This window comes from Buteo buteo, chromosome 2, assembly GCF_964188355.1.
Source record: "Buteo buteo chromosome 2, bButBut1.hap1.1, whole genome shotgun sequence".
Lineage (NCBI taxonomy): Eukaryota > Metazoa > Chordata > Aves > Accipitriformes > Accipitridae > Buteo > Buteo buteo.
In genome coordinates this window covers 49,821,649-49,840,578 of record NC_134172.1, presented here as the reverse complement: position 1 = coordinate 49,840,578, position 18,930 = coordinate 49,821,649, and the positions used below count along the sequence as shown (strand labels likewise).

Here is an 18,930-nt window from a genome sequence, read left to right as displayed (position 1 = left end):
AAGAAGTTTACCTCAGTTTCCCTGTTTTCTGACATTCTTTGTTATAGCAAGTAGGGATAAATTAGCTCTGGATAAAAGGTAGCACATGCATAGTCTCATCTTTTACAAAGTGGCTTTTTATCAGACTAATTAGGTTTAATCTACAGTTGTGTTCACACACACGACAAAGGCTTCTGGAATATGTAGGTTTAACAGCTTGACAACTGGCATCAGCTACAGCAAAGTTTATCAATAATATAGTTATCAATTAACACTGCACAAGCATTTTAAAAAAATGGAAGTTTATTCATCTTTCAATGGCTCAAATAGCAAATAAAAGGACAGGATAAGGCATCAGCCAAGACAAGTTTCACGTGTCCAGTGGCTTCATAACACCTCAGTTCCTAGTATACAGGTTCCAAAGCAAGTCATAATGTTAGTGGTTAGACTCCCTGGCCAAATAGACCCAAATGAGTACACAGTAAGATGAAGACTGGCTTGTTTGCCATAGTTACATGAGTAACCTTAATTCTGCACTTGGCAGTCTACTAAATGCACATACAAAATTCTTATTGATAAATATTTAACATGACAAATATAACTTCTAAGACTTGAGTCCCTAAAATGTCTGTTAGCATGAAAGTTAAATATTTGCTACCTAGTTTGTTTGAGCACATTTTAAACTGTCAGTTATAGGCTTACACATGTATAAAAAGTATAACAGTTTGTGGAATTGATCTAGCCTGTCCTACTCCAGAGGAGTCCAAAACCCTCAAACATTCTGGTATATTTTTAGTTAAGATGCAGCATACTAACTGTGTGCTAGTATTCTTGCTGTTCTGAAGCAACTGAGGCAGTATGTTTTGTTTGGGGATTTTGGATGCACATGGTAAATGTTTCTGTATTGCAAAGCATGTCTGATTGTTTAATATCAACATTAACTAAAAAAAGTAGCTACAATGTTCCCCATTTGAAAATCAACATAAACTAAACATTACAAAACCTGCAAAGAGCTTCAGCATAACACACCACGTTCCCATAGCTGAGTATTAGGAACACAAAAGAAATTAACTGATGACACCAGAATTTCCCAGACATCTTAACTCAAAACACATTAGCACTACTGAATCAGCTCCATTCCACCCAACTCCAGGGAGTTAAAACCCAAGGAACATCTAGACAAAAATCTACTCGCAAAAGGGAAGTTTCAAGGTATCAGCACATTAAGTTTTAAACGACCATTCCAGGCTTAGATGTGCCATAGGCTTATGACTTCAGTCTTATATGTATTCTGACCTTTTAGTTTTAAGATGCTGTATAGTCTACCAAGTTACAGATGACAGAATACGTTCTGTATTATTCACAATACCAGAGTATGGCACACATTTAAAGAACAGACATTGCTAGCAAACAGCTAGTTAGCGAAATCATTCACATAACTGCACTCCACAGAGAGGGCAGTCTTGCACTGATGCACAGGGACAGTCTCCATGCAACAAAGTTGAAAATATACCCTTGATTAAGCAACCTGCTATGTTTAGGTTTTAAAATTAAGGCATATTCAAATGTTTCAATGTAAAAGATTACATCACTCTTCTAGGTTAATCAGGTAATGCAGAACCACATATAATTTTCCCCAATGTAACTGTTCGCATATACATTATTCTTTTCTAATTTGTGTAACTCCATGGGAAAACAACTGCATACCGCTTTGTTAGGTATCACGTTCACAATTGTAATTTTCAAGGCAACAAAAGACAAGATGAATCGACAATTACCAGTGATAAAAAAGTATGCTTTACAAGAACCCACAAAGTAATACTTCCCCTCTCTGTTCACTATTAAAGAAAAGACTGCCTATGAAACACTACATTCAGAAGAAATGTGAGAAGGTAGGCAACTATGAAAGGGACTGAACTTTGCTTCTCTTGAAGCCACATCATTTTTTTTTCAGTGAATTTGACTCTCAGTGCAGCTCCAATTCATGCTTTTAGTGGTACATTACAATTTCCAACATGTTAGAGTAATTTCAGTCACTTGAGCCTTCAATGGCATGCTTATAAATTATGGTTTTTATTAGTATGGTCAGGGTAGGAAAGGAATTCAGGGTTTTGATTATAAAATGCAACATCTTTCTCTGATCCTCTTAGCTAGGCTTTTTCTTTTCTTCTTCCCATTCTTTTCTTTGCTGTCTTCCATTTTTCTGGCTCTAATTTCTCTCATTAAATCAAAAAACACCTAAAAAAAGATTAAGAATGTAAATGCAAAATCAGTCACAGACATATGAATTAATTTAAGCTATCAGTGATGATAACCATTTCAGTTGTTTAGAATAAAGTCAATTGTATTTGTTTGCTCAAACTGGTTGCATATTAATCCAACAAATCTTTCACTGGTTTTGAAGGCCAAGTTGATATGACACAATCCTGCTTCTTTCATGGTACGATAATGTTCCCATCTTCTCATATTTGCTTATGAATCCTGTCAGACAATTTTTCACAACGGTTGAAACAAGAGTCTCATCACCAACCAAGATTTTTTTAAATGTATTATCTACATCTTACTGAGGAGACTCAAGGAAATCAGTTTACGTTTCAAGTCTTTTCAGTGATGAGCTGTAAAGGCTGAAAAAGCGCAACATCCAATTCTAGAAACATATTAATGCAGTAGTAGCACACACTGAACATTTCATGGTCAGTATGTCCCATGATGCAAGTCTAAACACAAAGCGACTAGGGGAAAAAAAAAAAAATCAATCAGCATTTCCTTTAAAGCCAAGTTATCAATCATACAACTACATAAAGAATTTTTTAGATCAGGTAATCTCAACTGCCATGTTAAAATCTCAAAGTACACATGAACTTCATTTTCATCAAGTGGTTTAGTAGGAAACAATTATAAAGTTGGAGATACACAAATGATGTGTTTAAGATACAAGGTTTACTGTCAGTTAAACTTTTATAATTGGACTGCTTAAAGCTACTTTATGCATTTGAAAAGCAGATCTTGACTTGCAGGAGGCTACAGCAAATAATCATTTCATCTTTATGACTTCATTGTAGGAAATCAGCTGAGCAATTCTAAAACTTTTCTCTCTCAGGGGATGTTCTCTAGATCTATGTCAGGGGACTTGATCCCTCTCTGTGAAACATGGACAGTGCAGGGGCTGAAAAGCTCCTCTGCAGAGCTCAGTTGGTTTTTATTTGCAATTACTTTAATCTTGTATGGACTGCAGCAAAAACATCAACCTTCATTACACGGGATCTGCAAAAAAATCAATGTAACTAAACATTTCCATCAAGAAGCAAGATTGCCTTTAGATTTCTGAATGTGCACTACGTTACTTGCTTGTATTTAAATCTGCGCTAATGGCAAGATGCAACTGTCAACCTGCTTAAGCACTGATACTGTACTACAGTATTTAGCTATCTGGGGTACATAACCTTGTGAGAAGATGCATAGTGGGTCACCTTTACCAAAGTGAGCAGAAGCCGACTGTGTTTTCCCCAACTGAGCAAACCATTATTCTGGAATTCAGAGAACCCAGATTTCTTATAGAATAGTAATTTAAGTTCGCATAACAAACCCCGTAACTTCAGATGCTCCAAGTAAGTAAAAATACCTGGTATTTACTAATGCCAACAAAGCCTCTTTTACGGCCTGTCAAACCTTAATTCTATATGATACATGCTGATCTGGACCCATAATGCTACCAGCTCCAAAAAAGAAACTTGGAGCAGCGTAGTAGCCTACCATGTGTGTGCAAAAGCTATTAAAAAAATATATATACACACACACACTTTTTTCCCCAGCTGCTAAATGATAGTGAAACAGATTTTGAAGAGCTGGGAATTTCTACATGACTGTAATAGACAGATGTTAACTGTAATCATGCACCAAAGCTAAAAGATGTACAAGTTTTTATAACAGCAACAAAAAAAAATCAGAGCTGTATTCAACAATGAGACTGAGTTCTGTTGCATTTATTTGACTTAATTTTCTCTACAGAACAGCATGAAGTTTTCACTGTAGTACTGAACAATCCATTTCTTCAGGAAGACAACTGTCACGAGACAACAGTCAAGTTTAAGTTACTGCAAAAGAGAACTCGCATTACAGCTGTCATGCTGTAATTGACAGCTCATATGTAAGGATTTACATTAGAGAATTTTTCAATGTGTGATCAAGTCTCAATAGCTCTGAAAGGAAAGGTTGGTATATTGAACTAAACTACTTATTTCTTTGCCACACATCTCTTACTCTTGCAGTCTACAAAGCTGAGAGTTATTCTGAGCTCTGTATTCCAAGAAGTCCTCTCCTTCAGAGTTATAGCTGAAACGCTTACAACTGATCAATAATTTATCTTCTTGGAGACAAAGATTCTCTGTCTCTTATCTCATGACCTTCCGAACCAGATTTTATCCCTGAAAACTCATGAGGCACTTCTAGGCTGCTCAAAGCTTAAAAGGGTTCATCCATTCTTCATCTAAGCAGCGTACAACACGCATCTGGTTAAACGAGGATAGAGAGGTCTCCAATTCCTCCCTTACCTGCTTTTGTAAGCTGTTTTATTCTGGCTGAGGATCAGACAGCACTCCTCACTGTTCAGAAGCAGATTGTCTTCTAGTTATAGAAAACACAGTAAGAAGTCTAGGCCAAAATAGCTGCCTCAAATTTTTAATATAATAAGGTCTTGTATAATGTCTTGTATAATGACTCCTTGCAGTTTAGCATGGGATAAACTTGTTATGCCTAACATTTCCACTGTTCTACATGAAGTCACTAAGTCATGCACTCCTCGCAAGCTAAGGGAGAAAAGCATTTGATTCAAATTTCACAAAAATAATTGCTAAAACAATGAACACAGATTATGACCCACGGAAAAGAAGTATAAAGTAAAAACTGATGGAGATATTCTTTGTATTAAGAGGCCAGTTATTACCTTGTCAACATTAGCTCGTGTTTTTGCAGAAGTTTCCACATAGTTAACATTCCACTGATCAGCTCGGTTTTTTGCTTCCTCTACGGAAACTTGCCTTTTATCTTCCAAATCTGATTTGTTACCAACTAGCAAAAAAGGAACATTCTCATCTTCTTTTACTCTTAAGATCTGCTCTCTGGAGTGGGGGGGAAGAAAAAAAAAAAGGAAAATTAAGCTTTTTATGGAGTACTATTCTTAGAACACAAAAAGAACTCAAACTAAATATTCTTATCTTACAGTGAAAACCCACTTATTCCTTTTATGAAGCTTACATTCCAGTAAAATCTTAAACCTCATTATGACATTATACAGAATGAAGACAGAGACAGATAACTAGTCCTCCAGGAAGGAAGGAGGTGAGTCAGTAAGAAACTAAAAGAGTCGAATAGGATTGGTTTAGGTGAGAATTTATATGTCATTCCTTTTAATAAAGGTGAGAGCATTTACCATTGTCTTTATATTACTATTTGTGATTGCCATTTTTAAGCTACCCAAGCCTCAGTTTTATATTTGATTTTTTCCTAATAAAAAGCATATGCCTTTTTTAAAGCTGATAAAATGGTCTACAGAATACCAAGAGAAAACCTCTTCCTTTCAGGAATCTTTCTCAAGTAAATTATATTCCGTCTCTGCAGAGATCTTCATTCAGTGTACAGATACAAGTTGCACATGCATCAGATTTTTAAGGACAGATCCTTCTACTGCTTGAACTACTAGGATGAAGGGTTTAAAGTTGCAGCTAAAACTCAGTACTACGAATGGTTGGGTACATAAGTCCTCAAAACTTAAAAAAATAATGGAAGTTTTCTTCTAATTGGAAATGCATTAGAAGTACCAGGAAGAACAGTTTTCCCAGAAGAGGGAAATTCTTTGGTTTTGTCTCAGAAAGGAGTATAAAGTTAGTAGTGAAATGTAGCCCTTTATCATAGAGCAATTTCTGGAAGATTGACAAAAAGCACAGAGAAACAAATTCCTTTTGCTGGCTGAGGTGAAACCTATTGCCAGATTTAAAGCTGAATGGAGAGAAGCTGAAAGGAGTTAAAATTAACGGATTCTAAAGGTCCTTGATTTGCTGTATGGTCCGATCCTTCTGCTGTTATAAAAAGTTCTGAATAGCATGCAGTCTTGTGGAAGAAGTCTACTCACAGGGCTGAGAAATTACAGATAGCCCATTATTTTTTTTAAACCAACAAATATGTATTTGAGGCAGCTTGTAACACCACATTTATCTCTGAGGTGTAATTAAAGCAACATTCCTCCGCTCCCCAACAAATATCAGTGCAAATGTTTTAACAAGGTCTGTAGCTATCCAAAAGTAGTTTGAATAGTCAGTGGACTAGGAAGCGTGGCCAGAAGAAAACTCAGTGCCTCACTGCAGTATCTGTGTAAATAAAACTTCTGCTAAGAGCTAGTAGCTTTAAACACTAATTGTTCAGGCAATGCCAAACAATTTCACCATGTAAAGAGTTAATCTATCAGCAATCCAGATGACAATATTCTCCTTTGAGCCCTCTCTGAAGACTGATATCTCCTAAAAAAGAAATATCTAATTAATGATAATCCAGCTTGGAATCTAGAACTTAAAATAAAGAAATCGTTAGAGCCAGATCAAGTCTACTCAAAGAAAGACCACATTTTATCAAGCTGCCTTTCAAATATTTAAAAGTTTAGTCATTGTAGGTCTGCCTTCTATTGAAAAAAAAATAATTAGTTGGAGCAATGGCATTTCAGAGCACACCAGGAACCCCACCGAAGACCTTGAATAGCAGTAAACAAACAGCTGTCCTGTTGGAGTTCTGCCATTTCAGCAGAACAAAATTCCATGGAAACAATCAAACATCCAAATTCTTCTGGTCCCTCTCTTTCATATCTGTCTCTTAAGTAGTATTCCCTCACGCTGCTCAACAATGCCAAAGGTATTTTAACTGTGCCTTCAAGAGATACAGGTTACTTTTACACAGAGCAGAAAGAATGTAATTTTTCTGAGTTACATTTTAGCATTTACAGTTCTACAGTTTCAAAGGCAACTTGAAAGGCGCTTTCAGGTTTGGATTGGGGACAGTTCTAACCTCTTCATCAAAAGGATTTTTTTCTTCCATTTTTGCTGTATCAGCATGTATATTGTCAACACTCACCTTTGCTGGAAAAGTGGGACTTTTTCTAGAGCCATAGAAGATCATGTACTTTGAAGCATTAACAGAATTTTAAACAGATTTGAACAGGTCATTTTGCACTCTAGGGGAGCTCAACTATACTAAATAGTCCTCCGTGATTGACAATACCTAGCGTAAGCCTGCAAACCAATCAAGGCCTGCCCCCCACACCCCCCCAAATATATACACACACACATATAGACACACAAATAAATAAATAAATAGAACACCAGAAAAGGAAAAACTCACTTTCTCCCCTCTCCAATACTTCTTCCTCTCTCTTAGAGATGATATTAAACATATTCTGATACTTCGTGCTAATTAAGCTGAACTGTGACAGCATCTCTGAGAAGCCTTACTTCTGTGGGAGGCAGATAATTTCTTTTTATATTCGTTTCTTTACTTTTCTCTCAGAGGTTATCTCCTCTCCTATTTCGCTACACTTTGAACCGGTAAAAAATTTTTCCTGTCTCTTCTGCCCTTTTTTAAATATAGTGGTGAGTGATTTAAATAGGCTCTCTCTCTGAAAATCAAACACCTGTAATATACTTTTGACTGTTTAATAGTCTCTTAGAATTATAAGGGTTTTAAATATGCTGCATGCCTGAAAAGCATCTTAAAAAACCTTATCCTGTTAAATCTTTATTACACCAGAAAGATCCAGTTCCAAATTTTGTTTTCACCACATTGCTCCCTATTAAGTAAAATACTGACTTTGATGGGAAGGGTGAATGCTATGCAGAACGCTATGTGGAACTTTTGCCTTGTAAATTCAAAAATTTATATCAGTATCTTTTACAGAGAAAAATTCCATCCAAGCAAAACCAAAGGCACAGATTTACAACAGGCCTTTAAACAAAACGCATAGCTACTACAAACTATTCAAAGATACTTCTCACCATTGTTGTTCATAAAAACATCTTTAAGAGGTAGGAAGACTTGTGTTGTTGATACTATGCATTTCACTCTCCCAGAATACAAAGTGCATACTTCACATCACCTAAGACTTTGCAGACAGACATCACCAGATGTGGTTCTTCTGCACAGTTTTCAACTGGAATCCAGTCACATCATCTTTATAACTATGAAGTATTATAGTATAAAACAGCTGGACATGCTACAGCTGCCCTTTTGTTCCAGGTGGTGCTTCACAGGTTGAGAAACACAACAATCCTCTATATGAAGCAAGAACTGAAAAAGACAGCTCTAGGGAGCACATGGTATTGTACATACATTCTATAATGTAATTCAGTACAGTCTATAAGCAATTTTTCTCAGATCCATTACTCTGGATAGCAGTATGCCTACTCACAAATACTGCTTCTCAGCAAAAGTGCCAGGCAAACACTGATTTACAAAGGGCAGAAGCCTTCTGACGTTACTATATATCTGTTCTGTGGCAATAGCTTTTCCAGTACTCAGAAACACAGCAGCGAAGGTATCTGAAGCGGTACAGATAGCAAAGGCATGGCTAGGCATCTGTTCAAAACTTTATGTGACTACAGTAAGAGCTGTCATCCAGTCTGGACTATCATAAGGACATTACAAAACAAACAAACAAAAAAAATCACTTGTAATTATCTCACAGTAATTAGAATAATTATCTTGCCTTGTAACTTACCTGAAGTCTGCAGTTGCTGCAAAGGATTCCAGCTCTGTAATAGAGAAGACACAAAGAAAGCCTTCTCCACTTCGGAAGTAGTTGTCCCTAATTGCAGCATAGTCCTCCTGCCCTGCTGTGTCCAATATATCAATTTGGACTTCTTCCCCATCCAGAACCACCTTTTTCCTATAGCTGTCTGCTTTGGTGGGCTCATAATCTTCAACAAACTAGAAAACAAAAAACCTTCACGATATAAAATCATGCCTGTACAAGGCAAATGCTTCTATTTGCATATAAGGATATAACAAACATCCGACATGGTTACAGTAACTAATAAGTAAGCATACGTATTTAGGCTATGTGAGGTACTTAAATGATTCATAGTTAAAGCAGGCTCTCCATCAGCCCAGTCTATGGGTTTTTGCTTTCTTCAGCCATTACAAGGAAATTTTAGAGGTAAACGCAAAAGATCAATGTCTGTGCACTACCCAAGCCTCTGCTTCTGGTCAAGCACAGCATAATTGAGCACAGCCAGATGTTATCAGGCAGTCCTGACTTTGAATATATTTAGTACCAATTTTTAAAGGACACTGAGGCCATAACATCTGCCTTTTAATCAAAAAGAATGACTTTCACTGGACAAAAGGAAACAAGAAACAGATTTTATTTCCTCTCTTCAACAGCAGCATAAAAAACATGGAAAAAATTGGTCATCATTCAGGCATCATGCAACTCACCTAACTGAAGCAGCTTTGAGCTATCATACCTAAATAAATTCAAAGAGGTCTAGTGAACGATGACAAAATATGCTGATAATATGACAGAGCATCTAATTGCTTAGAAGTCTGAAAAATGCCAAATTATACCTTCACAGGTATCTCTAGAAGGTAAATCACTAATCTCAAAAAATTTTTGTTCAATTTAATCACTGACTTTCATACCACATCGTATACATTTAGACCCTTTCAGAAAATAACTGTACTAATGAATGTTTAAATAACACTATGTAGCAGACATATCCTGAGATAGTTTCTAGTGCAGATTCTTACCTCATCATACATAAACTGTAGTGTTAAAGCAGATTTTCCTACACCACCGCTTCCCACCATGATGACTTTGTGTAAAGCCAATGAATTCTGTCCTTTAGGCTTATTTGCTGCCATCTTTGGATTGCAGAAAATTCACAGGTATAAAATGAAAAAATCTAGAAGAAAAATATTACATCATTAGTTTTCTTTCCCTTCTACCACATGCACTGTTTAAAGTGGATTTGTTTTAAATCCCTACATATCTAAGGACTTAATTTCAGTTCTGTTATCTTCAGTGAAAGCTATCTGCTTTTTCACTGGAAGCCATTCCACAAATTATACTGAGCTCATCTTTTTTGTAGCATGAGCAAAGAAAGCCTTCACCGTTTGGAAAGGGCACAAGTGGGTTCACAGCATCCAAGAGCAATTAAGGGAAAGGACTTACATTTTGGTATGCAGTGTTTTCTCTTAGAGACACCGTATTTGTCAAGAATTCTTGTTAGTTTACTAAGCAAGAATTGAAAAAGGAAGCCACAGTGAGTCAACACCATACAAGAAAACATGAGATATGACAGCTGCAGGGGAAAGAAAACAGACATTTGAAGGAATTTCCAGCTTAAATAGCAAGCACCAAGACAGAGCAGCAGCAGCAAGGATTAACTAGTGTACTTTTTCAGAGAAAAGCAAGCAAATGTGTCACTTAAAACCTAAAAATACCCAGTTTCAGTAAGTCAATCAGGAACTGAAAGAATAATCTAATTTATGCAGAGTGGAAAGATTCCATGTGCCTTCCTAGGCTACAAATGAGTTATTCTGTATATTTGGAATAGTTGTCTCAGCCCCACAACTGCTTGCTCAAACACAAATCTCTGCACCTCACCAATACCAAAGGGCTCTATGACAGTGAATTCACATACAGCCTAATGTGTGTGTGCACACGTACAAAAAGTAACAATCCCATCAGCTTTTTTTAAAAAAAATCATGTCATAGTTTTAGCAGATCTCCAACTACTATCTTCCTGCACCTTCATTTCATTCCCTACCTATCCCAACAGTAATATAACGGTATTTGTGTTACATGAAGACAGAATATTCTGTCTGCTTGCACTGTTCTTAAGACATGGCAAAGTCCCTGCACAGTGACAGAACGTACCCTCCTCCAGAGATTTAAGGTCAAAACAAGCTCTGATGTCCAAGAAACACAATGACATCTACATTACAGAAGATGTAAATAGAAGACACGTATAATAGCAACTAAGAATCAGATGTAACTTAGATTTTGTTAATTAGAAAGCACAAAAAGAACATGTTCATGTGGCAGCACAGTTTAGTTATATACAGAACTATCAGATAATAATACACTGTAGTAACAAGACACCTTTAACCCACTGCCTTTAGCCATCACTATCATTTGACAGTCTCACACTAAAATTACATCCTCCTGCGTAATGAATCACCCTTCTGTGCAGCTTAATCAGAATGTGAAGAATGACCATTTTCTTAAAACTTATATCAAAAACCCTAGTTGAGGACATGCACTAAGGTTGTTAGCAGTGAGGCAGTTAAGTGTAAAAGCATGCTGACTGAAGCTTCATCAGAGATTAAGCCAATCCTTCCTCAAATTAAAGATAAATAAAAAGGTGTACTGGTTTTGGCTGGGATAGAGTTAATTTTCTCCAGAATAGCTCATATAGTGCCATGTTTTGGATTTGTGATGAAAACAGTGATAACACACAGATGTTTTAGCTGTTACTGAACAGTGCTTACACAGTGTCAAGGCATTTTCTGGTTCTCACGCTGTCCTGCCAGCGAGTAGGCTGGGGGTGGGCAAGCACTTGGGAGGGACACAGTTGGGACAGCTAGCCAAAGGGATATCCCATGCTATAGCTCAGCAATAAAAGCTGGCAGGGAAGTTTGCCAGGGCTGCCATTGCGCAGAACTGGCTGGGCATTGGTCATCTAGTGCCAAGCAATTATTTTATTTTAATTTTTTTTTCACCAGTTGTTTTTTCTTGGTTTTTGTTTTCTTTGTTTTAAACATATTAAATTGTCATTATCTCAGCCCACTAGTTTTCTTACTTCTACCCTTCCGATTCTCTCCCCCATCCCACTGGCACGGGGGAAGTGAGCAAGCAGTTGTGTGGTACTTAGCTGCCTACCAAGGTTAACCGACAACCTATGTAGAAAACTCTCTGGATCACATTCAGTGTCACTACTCATTCTGCTGTCAAATAATTCTGAAAATGCAATTGAAAAATAAGTCACTCAATCTTTCTGGGGAAAACAATTTAAGTGAAATAAGCTGCTGAGTAAGCTGCTGTACTAATTATAGAGATATAGCATATCTCTATAATTTGAGAGAGAGAGATAGCAGAGAAATATAACTAACATCATGTTACAAGCTCTTTTAAAAAGGAGATGGATGAGAAAAACCAAACATTTCCTTTTAGGCCCTCATGGCTTAAAAAGAACCATTGCTTTCTTTTTACTCAAGAGGGAGTACGAGAACATGAAAATAGCTCCAAGCCATGTGTACATTTTCAACCTACTACATTGCATTTTGAACTACTCCACATTGTTTTGTCTTTGTACTTTTCTTTTAAAAGTAAAAATGTGTCCTGATAGTCATGCTTACTGTTTTTAGTATGTATTTCAGACAAGTAATATAAAGAAAATTCCTCTGAATTCCAGTCATCAACTGACAACAGCTCAGTTTGCCAAGTTTAGATTACAATACATACTCTCAGAAGCACAGAAACTGAAGCAGTAGTATACCTGGATATGACCTATACTACCTTATTAAGCAACAAAACAGACTATTCTTCTATAAGCACTTCAATACTGAAACAAGTCCAAACGAATTCAGCAGGACCTCTAACAGATGGGTTTGCACAAAATCAATACTACAACCTGTGAAAAAACTCAAATACACAATAGTAATGTTTCACAGTAATATTTGTTGTAAATTAACCTACAGTCTTTAAGTAGATTGAGCAATGTGAAAATTCATATTTTACTAGAAGCTGCAATTCAACAAGTAGTGTCCCAGTGTGACAAAGAGAAGCTGCCACTTTTTGTACTTTGTGCAACAGTTGACACATGCTTGAAAAGCCAAAACAATGATGTCCAACCAATAAGATCCTTATAAACAATCAAGTTAGTGATGATGCTCCTTTTCACTGAAAATTCTTTAACCAGAAAGATTTTATGGCAGCCAATCATTTTCAGAAGCCTTGATAACACCCCTTCAAAGAAGCATAAAAGACTGAGTTGAAGAAAGAAACTCGGAATTAAAAAAACCTGACCCAACCAGTCAAAGCAGCATCCTGAGTCATCAAGTCATCAATAACTGCCAGTGAACAACATTCCAGTAAGATACTGAAGACAGCAAAACTTCATGCTACTACAGACTTCAAATCTTAAAGATAAGCTTGTCATAAATACTCTGCCACATTTTGTAGTGGAAAGAGGCTCAGGGAGGTCAGTTTGCTCTCAAGTTCTTCACAATCCAATAAAGATATAGTGCTGACAAAATTCAGGCCTGCTGAATGGTAGACAGTGTGAAAACAGACATAAGTTACAAACAAAGCAAGTACAGTCTGATACTGTGCAAACACCCAATCCAGAGAGACTGCTTCAGAGCAAGTATTCTGCCAGAGAGCAGAAAGACCTTGAAAGTAATAAGTTTTAAGCTACTGCCACATACTTCTGTTTCAGTCTGCTTTCAAAAGCAAAGAGGAACATAGATTCCAGTTTTATTAACAGTAAAGCACCTGAGATGAAGTTTCATGCAAAGTAAGTTTTTCTACCCTTAATTTATGTAGTCCAACTTATTTTCTTAAGTAGTATTAATTTAGGTCATATCTAGCTTCTGAATTGTCCTACTTCATAATTATGATAAAACTGGCAGAGACTGTGGCAAGAACCCTATTGTATGAAGCTCAAAAAAGCATACTTCCATGTTATGTGTACTCTGATTTTTTTTTTCTTCAATCTCCACAGTGCAAAATTGTTTGGGGGTCAGAAGATAAACACAGGCTTAACCTGCAGTAGAATCCTATGTCACCCTACAGCAGAGAGCTTCACACAGAGCCAAGCAGGGTGTTGTCAATAGCTGTATTATCCATTTACACAGGTCAGCTTTTTACCACACCCATTAGTAATCCCCATCACAGCAATACATCTGATGGCATATATGAAAGTTTATTTTTAAACAGTTCTTTGTGTAGTCCAAGGAGTTGGAAGGGAAGTGAAAGCTTAACTGGCTCAACGACATACTGCCATGCCTTCACTCAGAAGGGCGAAAGCATTGTCTAACCACCATGCTACTGATCAGTCCTCACCTCCGCTGCAGATAAACTCCTAGGAAACTGCCCCTTCCCAACATGCTTGAGCAGATAAGGGCACGAAAAAATGAATCTCAGTGGCTGCTCAGCCAATATAAGCAGTTCTCAAAGCTCCTACAGCTGCTTATTGCCTGCTTGCAGATAACCACCTCCACAATTCTGAGCTCCATTTAATGGCAGGCTTCCAGTTGGAGCCAGGATCATTTTTGTAGAGCCAGGTTAGGGAGCGATTAGATTAAATAAGAACTGCAGGAATAGGAGTTAGAAATTCATGTTAGCATCAGCAATGGCATCTTGCCCAACAGTCTAGAAAACTGGTCAAGGGAAAGACAAGTAGGTAGCTAAATAACTTTTAAGATCATCCTACATGACTAAGATGTAGCAACAGGAACTTGTACGTGGAGTTGGAAAACTGTTGCCTGTCTTGAGTGACTGGCTTGTACCTGTGTCAATACTAACTTCTCCAGAGTTCCACACCTTACATAGAAGGTCCTCTGTGCAAGAAATACAATGTTATCTCTGGTCCACCATGGATTTAAACACAACATTCAGCTCCACCCACCAGAGAAGCGAGTTGGAAAGTGCTCCTGTAACAGACTTGGACACAGCGAGCATCATGTTAACTGCTGCATAAAGTCCTGGGGCACAAAGTGGTTATCCAGATCCACGAAAGTAAGAAAGATGATCAGGTGCCAGCACAAAAAAACGGGGGGGTTTCATCTGCAGGGACAATATTTTCAGGGAAGATATCTTTGCAGACACATGGTAGGGAAGAAGGAAAAAAAAATAAAATTAGCAGGAATCCTCGATCTCTCTACATTAGTCTTTATTTTGTCCTCCCCTTCTTCAGCCCAATAAATTGAGACCTAAAAATATGCTCATGGGTGAAAAAACCTTATGGTTTTTATCCCCTCATTCATCTCACTCATCTGATCAAATTCAGAAGACTCCTCTTAAGTTGTCCTATTTCTCAGATGGCTTTTTTTTACAGAATAACTTGCTCCGAAATAATTAATCAAACCATGCTTCCTTACATATCTGTGCCATTTGTCCTCTACATCCCTCCTCAATGCAATAATCCCAACATTCATACACTACAAGGGAGCAAAAAAGTGGCCAGAGTAGCTGTGTACCAGCCCAAATGGGGCGACATCCAGCTCACCTTGCTTCCTTTCCTTCAAAGGAAGCACTGGTACAGATTTCTCCCTCTTTAGCCAGCAGCACATATTCAGGAAATTTATGGGAGCAATCACATCCAAGCCACCTAAATTTCTGTCAAAATGTACCCAAAACTGGCCAGTAAGCCAAGAACTAACAAAGAACAGAGCATACAATCAGACTCATTTTCTTAGAGAATGTGACTAAAAGAGGTCAAGAAGCTACTCTGCCCATTTTGATCCCCTGGAGTCTCGCAAATGCAATGTCAATGAGAGCAGACCAGGGAAAGAGAAGCATTACACCGAAGTCACATCATTACAGGCACAAATTCAGCTGGCATCTTCTGCAGTCCTATACATAAAGCTGAATGCAGGCTTTGTGAAAACACAGTTGTCCTTAACAGGAGGACTTTGATTTGCTGCAGGCATTTGTTTGAAGGGGACTAGTTAAACATAGCTTTGTGTTTAAAGATAGTTGGTACAGTTAGCACAGTAGATTCTAGTTAATAAGTAGAGATAGTGGTGCCTTTCTTCAATTACAAAACAATTTCTTATATTGTTATCTTTATAGCCTTCATAAAACTATGACATCAAAACTGAATTCCAGTTCTTTTGTTTCCTTTCCTTTAAGAGAAGATTACATAAAGATTTGCAAGACTGTCATATTAACCTCACTACCCACTCACTTTTATGATGAGTAACTTTCTTCCCTGAAGACTGTTTTATATAATAAGCATCAATTACAACCGAGAGCTGATACATCACAGCACCTGCTTTTACTCTGGTTTTTAACTGAGTTAGGATTTGATACATTTGAAGGAAAAGGAATAATTTAATTGAAATATGTGAGCTACCCGCACAATATTAAGAACTACAGTTAGTATGCTTTGACCAGAATACTTCCAGAAAGGCAAAATATTGCATCAATCACTTACTGAACAATTAAATAAAATTTAGTAATGGAGAGTCATGTTCTTCTAAACAAATAACTGGATTTTTTTTTAATTGAAGAAACTAATACCTGCACTACTCTGTACTTTACACTTAGTATAATCTATCACCTCCAGCAACATTAGCTACAACTTATCTCATTCTGAAGTGAAGATTTATAGTACTTATTTGACAGTAACCCCATCTTCTAAAGTGAGTTTGAATATTCTCCAAAGTTTGTTAATTCCCACAGAGTCATTCACAACTCTGTTGCCTCGCATGACCTAAAAATTACAAGTTCAGCTTTCTGAGAAAAAGCACAGGACAAGAATTTTAAAAAGTGTCAACATATTTCATGTCCCCAGGGACCATCAAGTAATATGATCTTCTCTGTTATTAAAATATCACGATTTCATCCAGTTACTTCACTGAGTCCAGTAGTTTCAGTTTGGTTAACAACAGCAAAATTATACTTGAGAATGTTCTGTTTGAAAGTGATCAGCGCAGAATAGCATACTAGATACAAAATATCTGGAAGATACCTCAGGAATGACTCAGATATTCCTGCAACAAAAATATTCCTGGAAATGGAGGGAGGCAACTCCAGGCAAGCAGAGTCTAACCCTCCCAACAGCTGTTTCCAATTACAATATTCAAACTAGATCAGCAGAAACACCCCATGACCCTGAAATAGATAGGATACATGAGGACATAGGATGGGATACATGAGGCCAGCTGTTTTAAGAACTGGAGAGTAAGGAAGTTTTTTAGGTTAGATCAGCATTATTGTAATAAGTGTCATTCCACGTCTTGAGTTTGACTGGTGTTTTTATTACAGTTTAAACACGCAACATCTGTCAAGCTCTGCATGAAGTAACATCAGTATTTTATTAATGTAGAACAAATATTTAAAATATTAAATAATCACTATAAATTCTAAGTAGTAGCCTAGAGAAGGAGAAAACTCAACCCAAATATTCAAACCTACCTTAGAAATGACCAGTCTCATTAGACAATGAAACAGGCTGCCTGAACCTCAACCTCAGAACAAGTTAGAAATGCTTTCACAATAAGTCCTTTCCTTTCTCCTGAAAATAATCCTTTGACATAAACATGTTTAACTAGGAATTAGGATTCATAGCTTCCCATGACTTTAACATGCAGTTAAACCACATTTGAGGTTTGGTAAGAACACTTCTTTCCAAAGCTTTCTAGGGCACACCAGAAAAGGTAATTGTCTCTCCCACACTCACAAAACAAATTTACTGAGGTGACTACATATTTACTAAGAAAAGTAAACAGTAGAAAACTGACTTAAGTTCTATCTTTCAGCAGCAGCAAATCTCCTCAGGCAAAAGACCTACATGTCCCAGCTTCCTGAGGCAGGTACTTCAAACTGTAACCATATCCAGGCACTGAAACTGGAAGAGTCAACCAGTGAACCCTTCACCAAGCAACTGAGGCCCCATCCATCCTATAAATTACACCACAGTGCTATAAAGAACAGTGGTCCCAAATGCCTGCAGCTCTGTACTCTTAAGACATCATCACAAGAATTGTGATCCCTCCAACAAGTAATCATTAAACCACTAGCAAACAGTAAACAAGTTCACAGCCTTCCAGCAGTCTCCCCAAGGCTCCACAGGGCCTTAGTGCCAGCTTCTGGGCATAGCCATGAACTATGTAGCAGCTTCTGAAATGAGACTAGATATGTATTCCATATGTTTTAAGTCATCACTTCAGCCTTTAGTTTCCAAAAAGCCTCTTTGGCATCCCACAAGACGACTTTTTGGGAGGCACTTCCATAGAGAAATTTCTTGAAATCCATATGGAACAGCACAAGAAAACCCTGACAAACTGAACAGCAGAAATAGTCTGGAACAAAATCAAGGTCTTAAGATTTTAAACCTTGCAGTGTACTGAGAAGAAAATGAAGCAGCTACGTAATTGTCCACAGAAAGAGCTGACAAAACACACACTTGAGCCCAATCATGTGTGTCTGCAAGGCTGATATAAACTGAACCTGCAATAGTCTGACTGATACTGCCATATCCTTTCTTCCAGTAGCACTGGTGTTTGCAACAACTAGGTGGCAAAGCAGTTTGGAAGTTGCTCTAGCCAAAAATTAACCTATACTGGTTTTTGGACAGATTAGCTACCTAACAAGCTTGCTGGCACTAAGGACCAACCAGAAAAACACAGAGCTGACCATAGGGAAAGCTGAACTGCAGCACCTCCAGTCTATAAACACTGTGGAAAAACAATGCAAGTGTCAAAGTTCCTCAACCGTAATTTAGCACCTGTTGAAGATTCCTCCCTTTTTATAAGTTACATGATGACTGTTACAGGACATTTGGAAGAATTCTAGACACTTGCAATGGTTTATCTGGACTGATCCAGAGATCAGTGGGAAAAGCAGCAAACTCAAGCACAGCACCTAGGTTAACACAAGCAGCTAGCTTGTTTTCATAGTTTGACTAAAGTTACACTGTGAAGTAATTTTGGTAATATACATAACTACATGACAGTCTAGAATAGTGTTTCTGTTTCCTCAAGTTCACTACGTGGCTGGTGCCCTATCACAGTCTGTTCTAATCACTGAGGGAACTTACCTTTCTGAGGTTGACAGTGTTGAAGTGTTGCCTTAACACAAAGTGTAAGAGTCATGTCTTCTCTTAGATTAAATTTCTAAACATGGAGGTCTGTAATCTAGAATGTTAACAGAAGACATTCATTTTGTATTGATTTAACCTT

General features: G+C 37.4%; 1 protein-coding gene across 6 annotated transcripts in view; it reads right to left on the bottom strand.

The window, feature by feature from the left end:
• Window positions 1–264: 264 nt before the first annotated feature.
• RALA (RAS like proto-oncogene A) overlaps window positions 265–18,930 on the bottom strand; it is a 30,556-nt gene continuing 11,890 nt past the window's right edge. For 2 of the 6 annotated variants that reach the window (XM_075054232.1, XM_075054224.1), the window contains 4 exons: window positions 9,766–9,920; window positions 8,735–8,943; window positions 4,922–5,096; window positions 265–2,217 (listed from right to left, as the gene is read on the bottom strand). In XM_075054232.1, coding sequence (XP_074910333.1) covers window positions 2,095–2,217; window positions 4,922–5,096; window positions 8,735–8,943; window positions 9,766–9,879 — 621 coding nt within the window. In that variant the 5' untranslated portion in view covers window positions 9,880–9,920 and the 3' untranslated portion in view covers window positions 265–2,094. The other 4 variants (XM_075054242.1, XM_075054250.1, XR_012653992.1 and 1 more) reach the window with 4 other exon arrangements.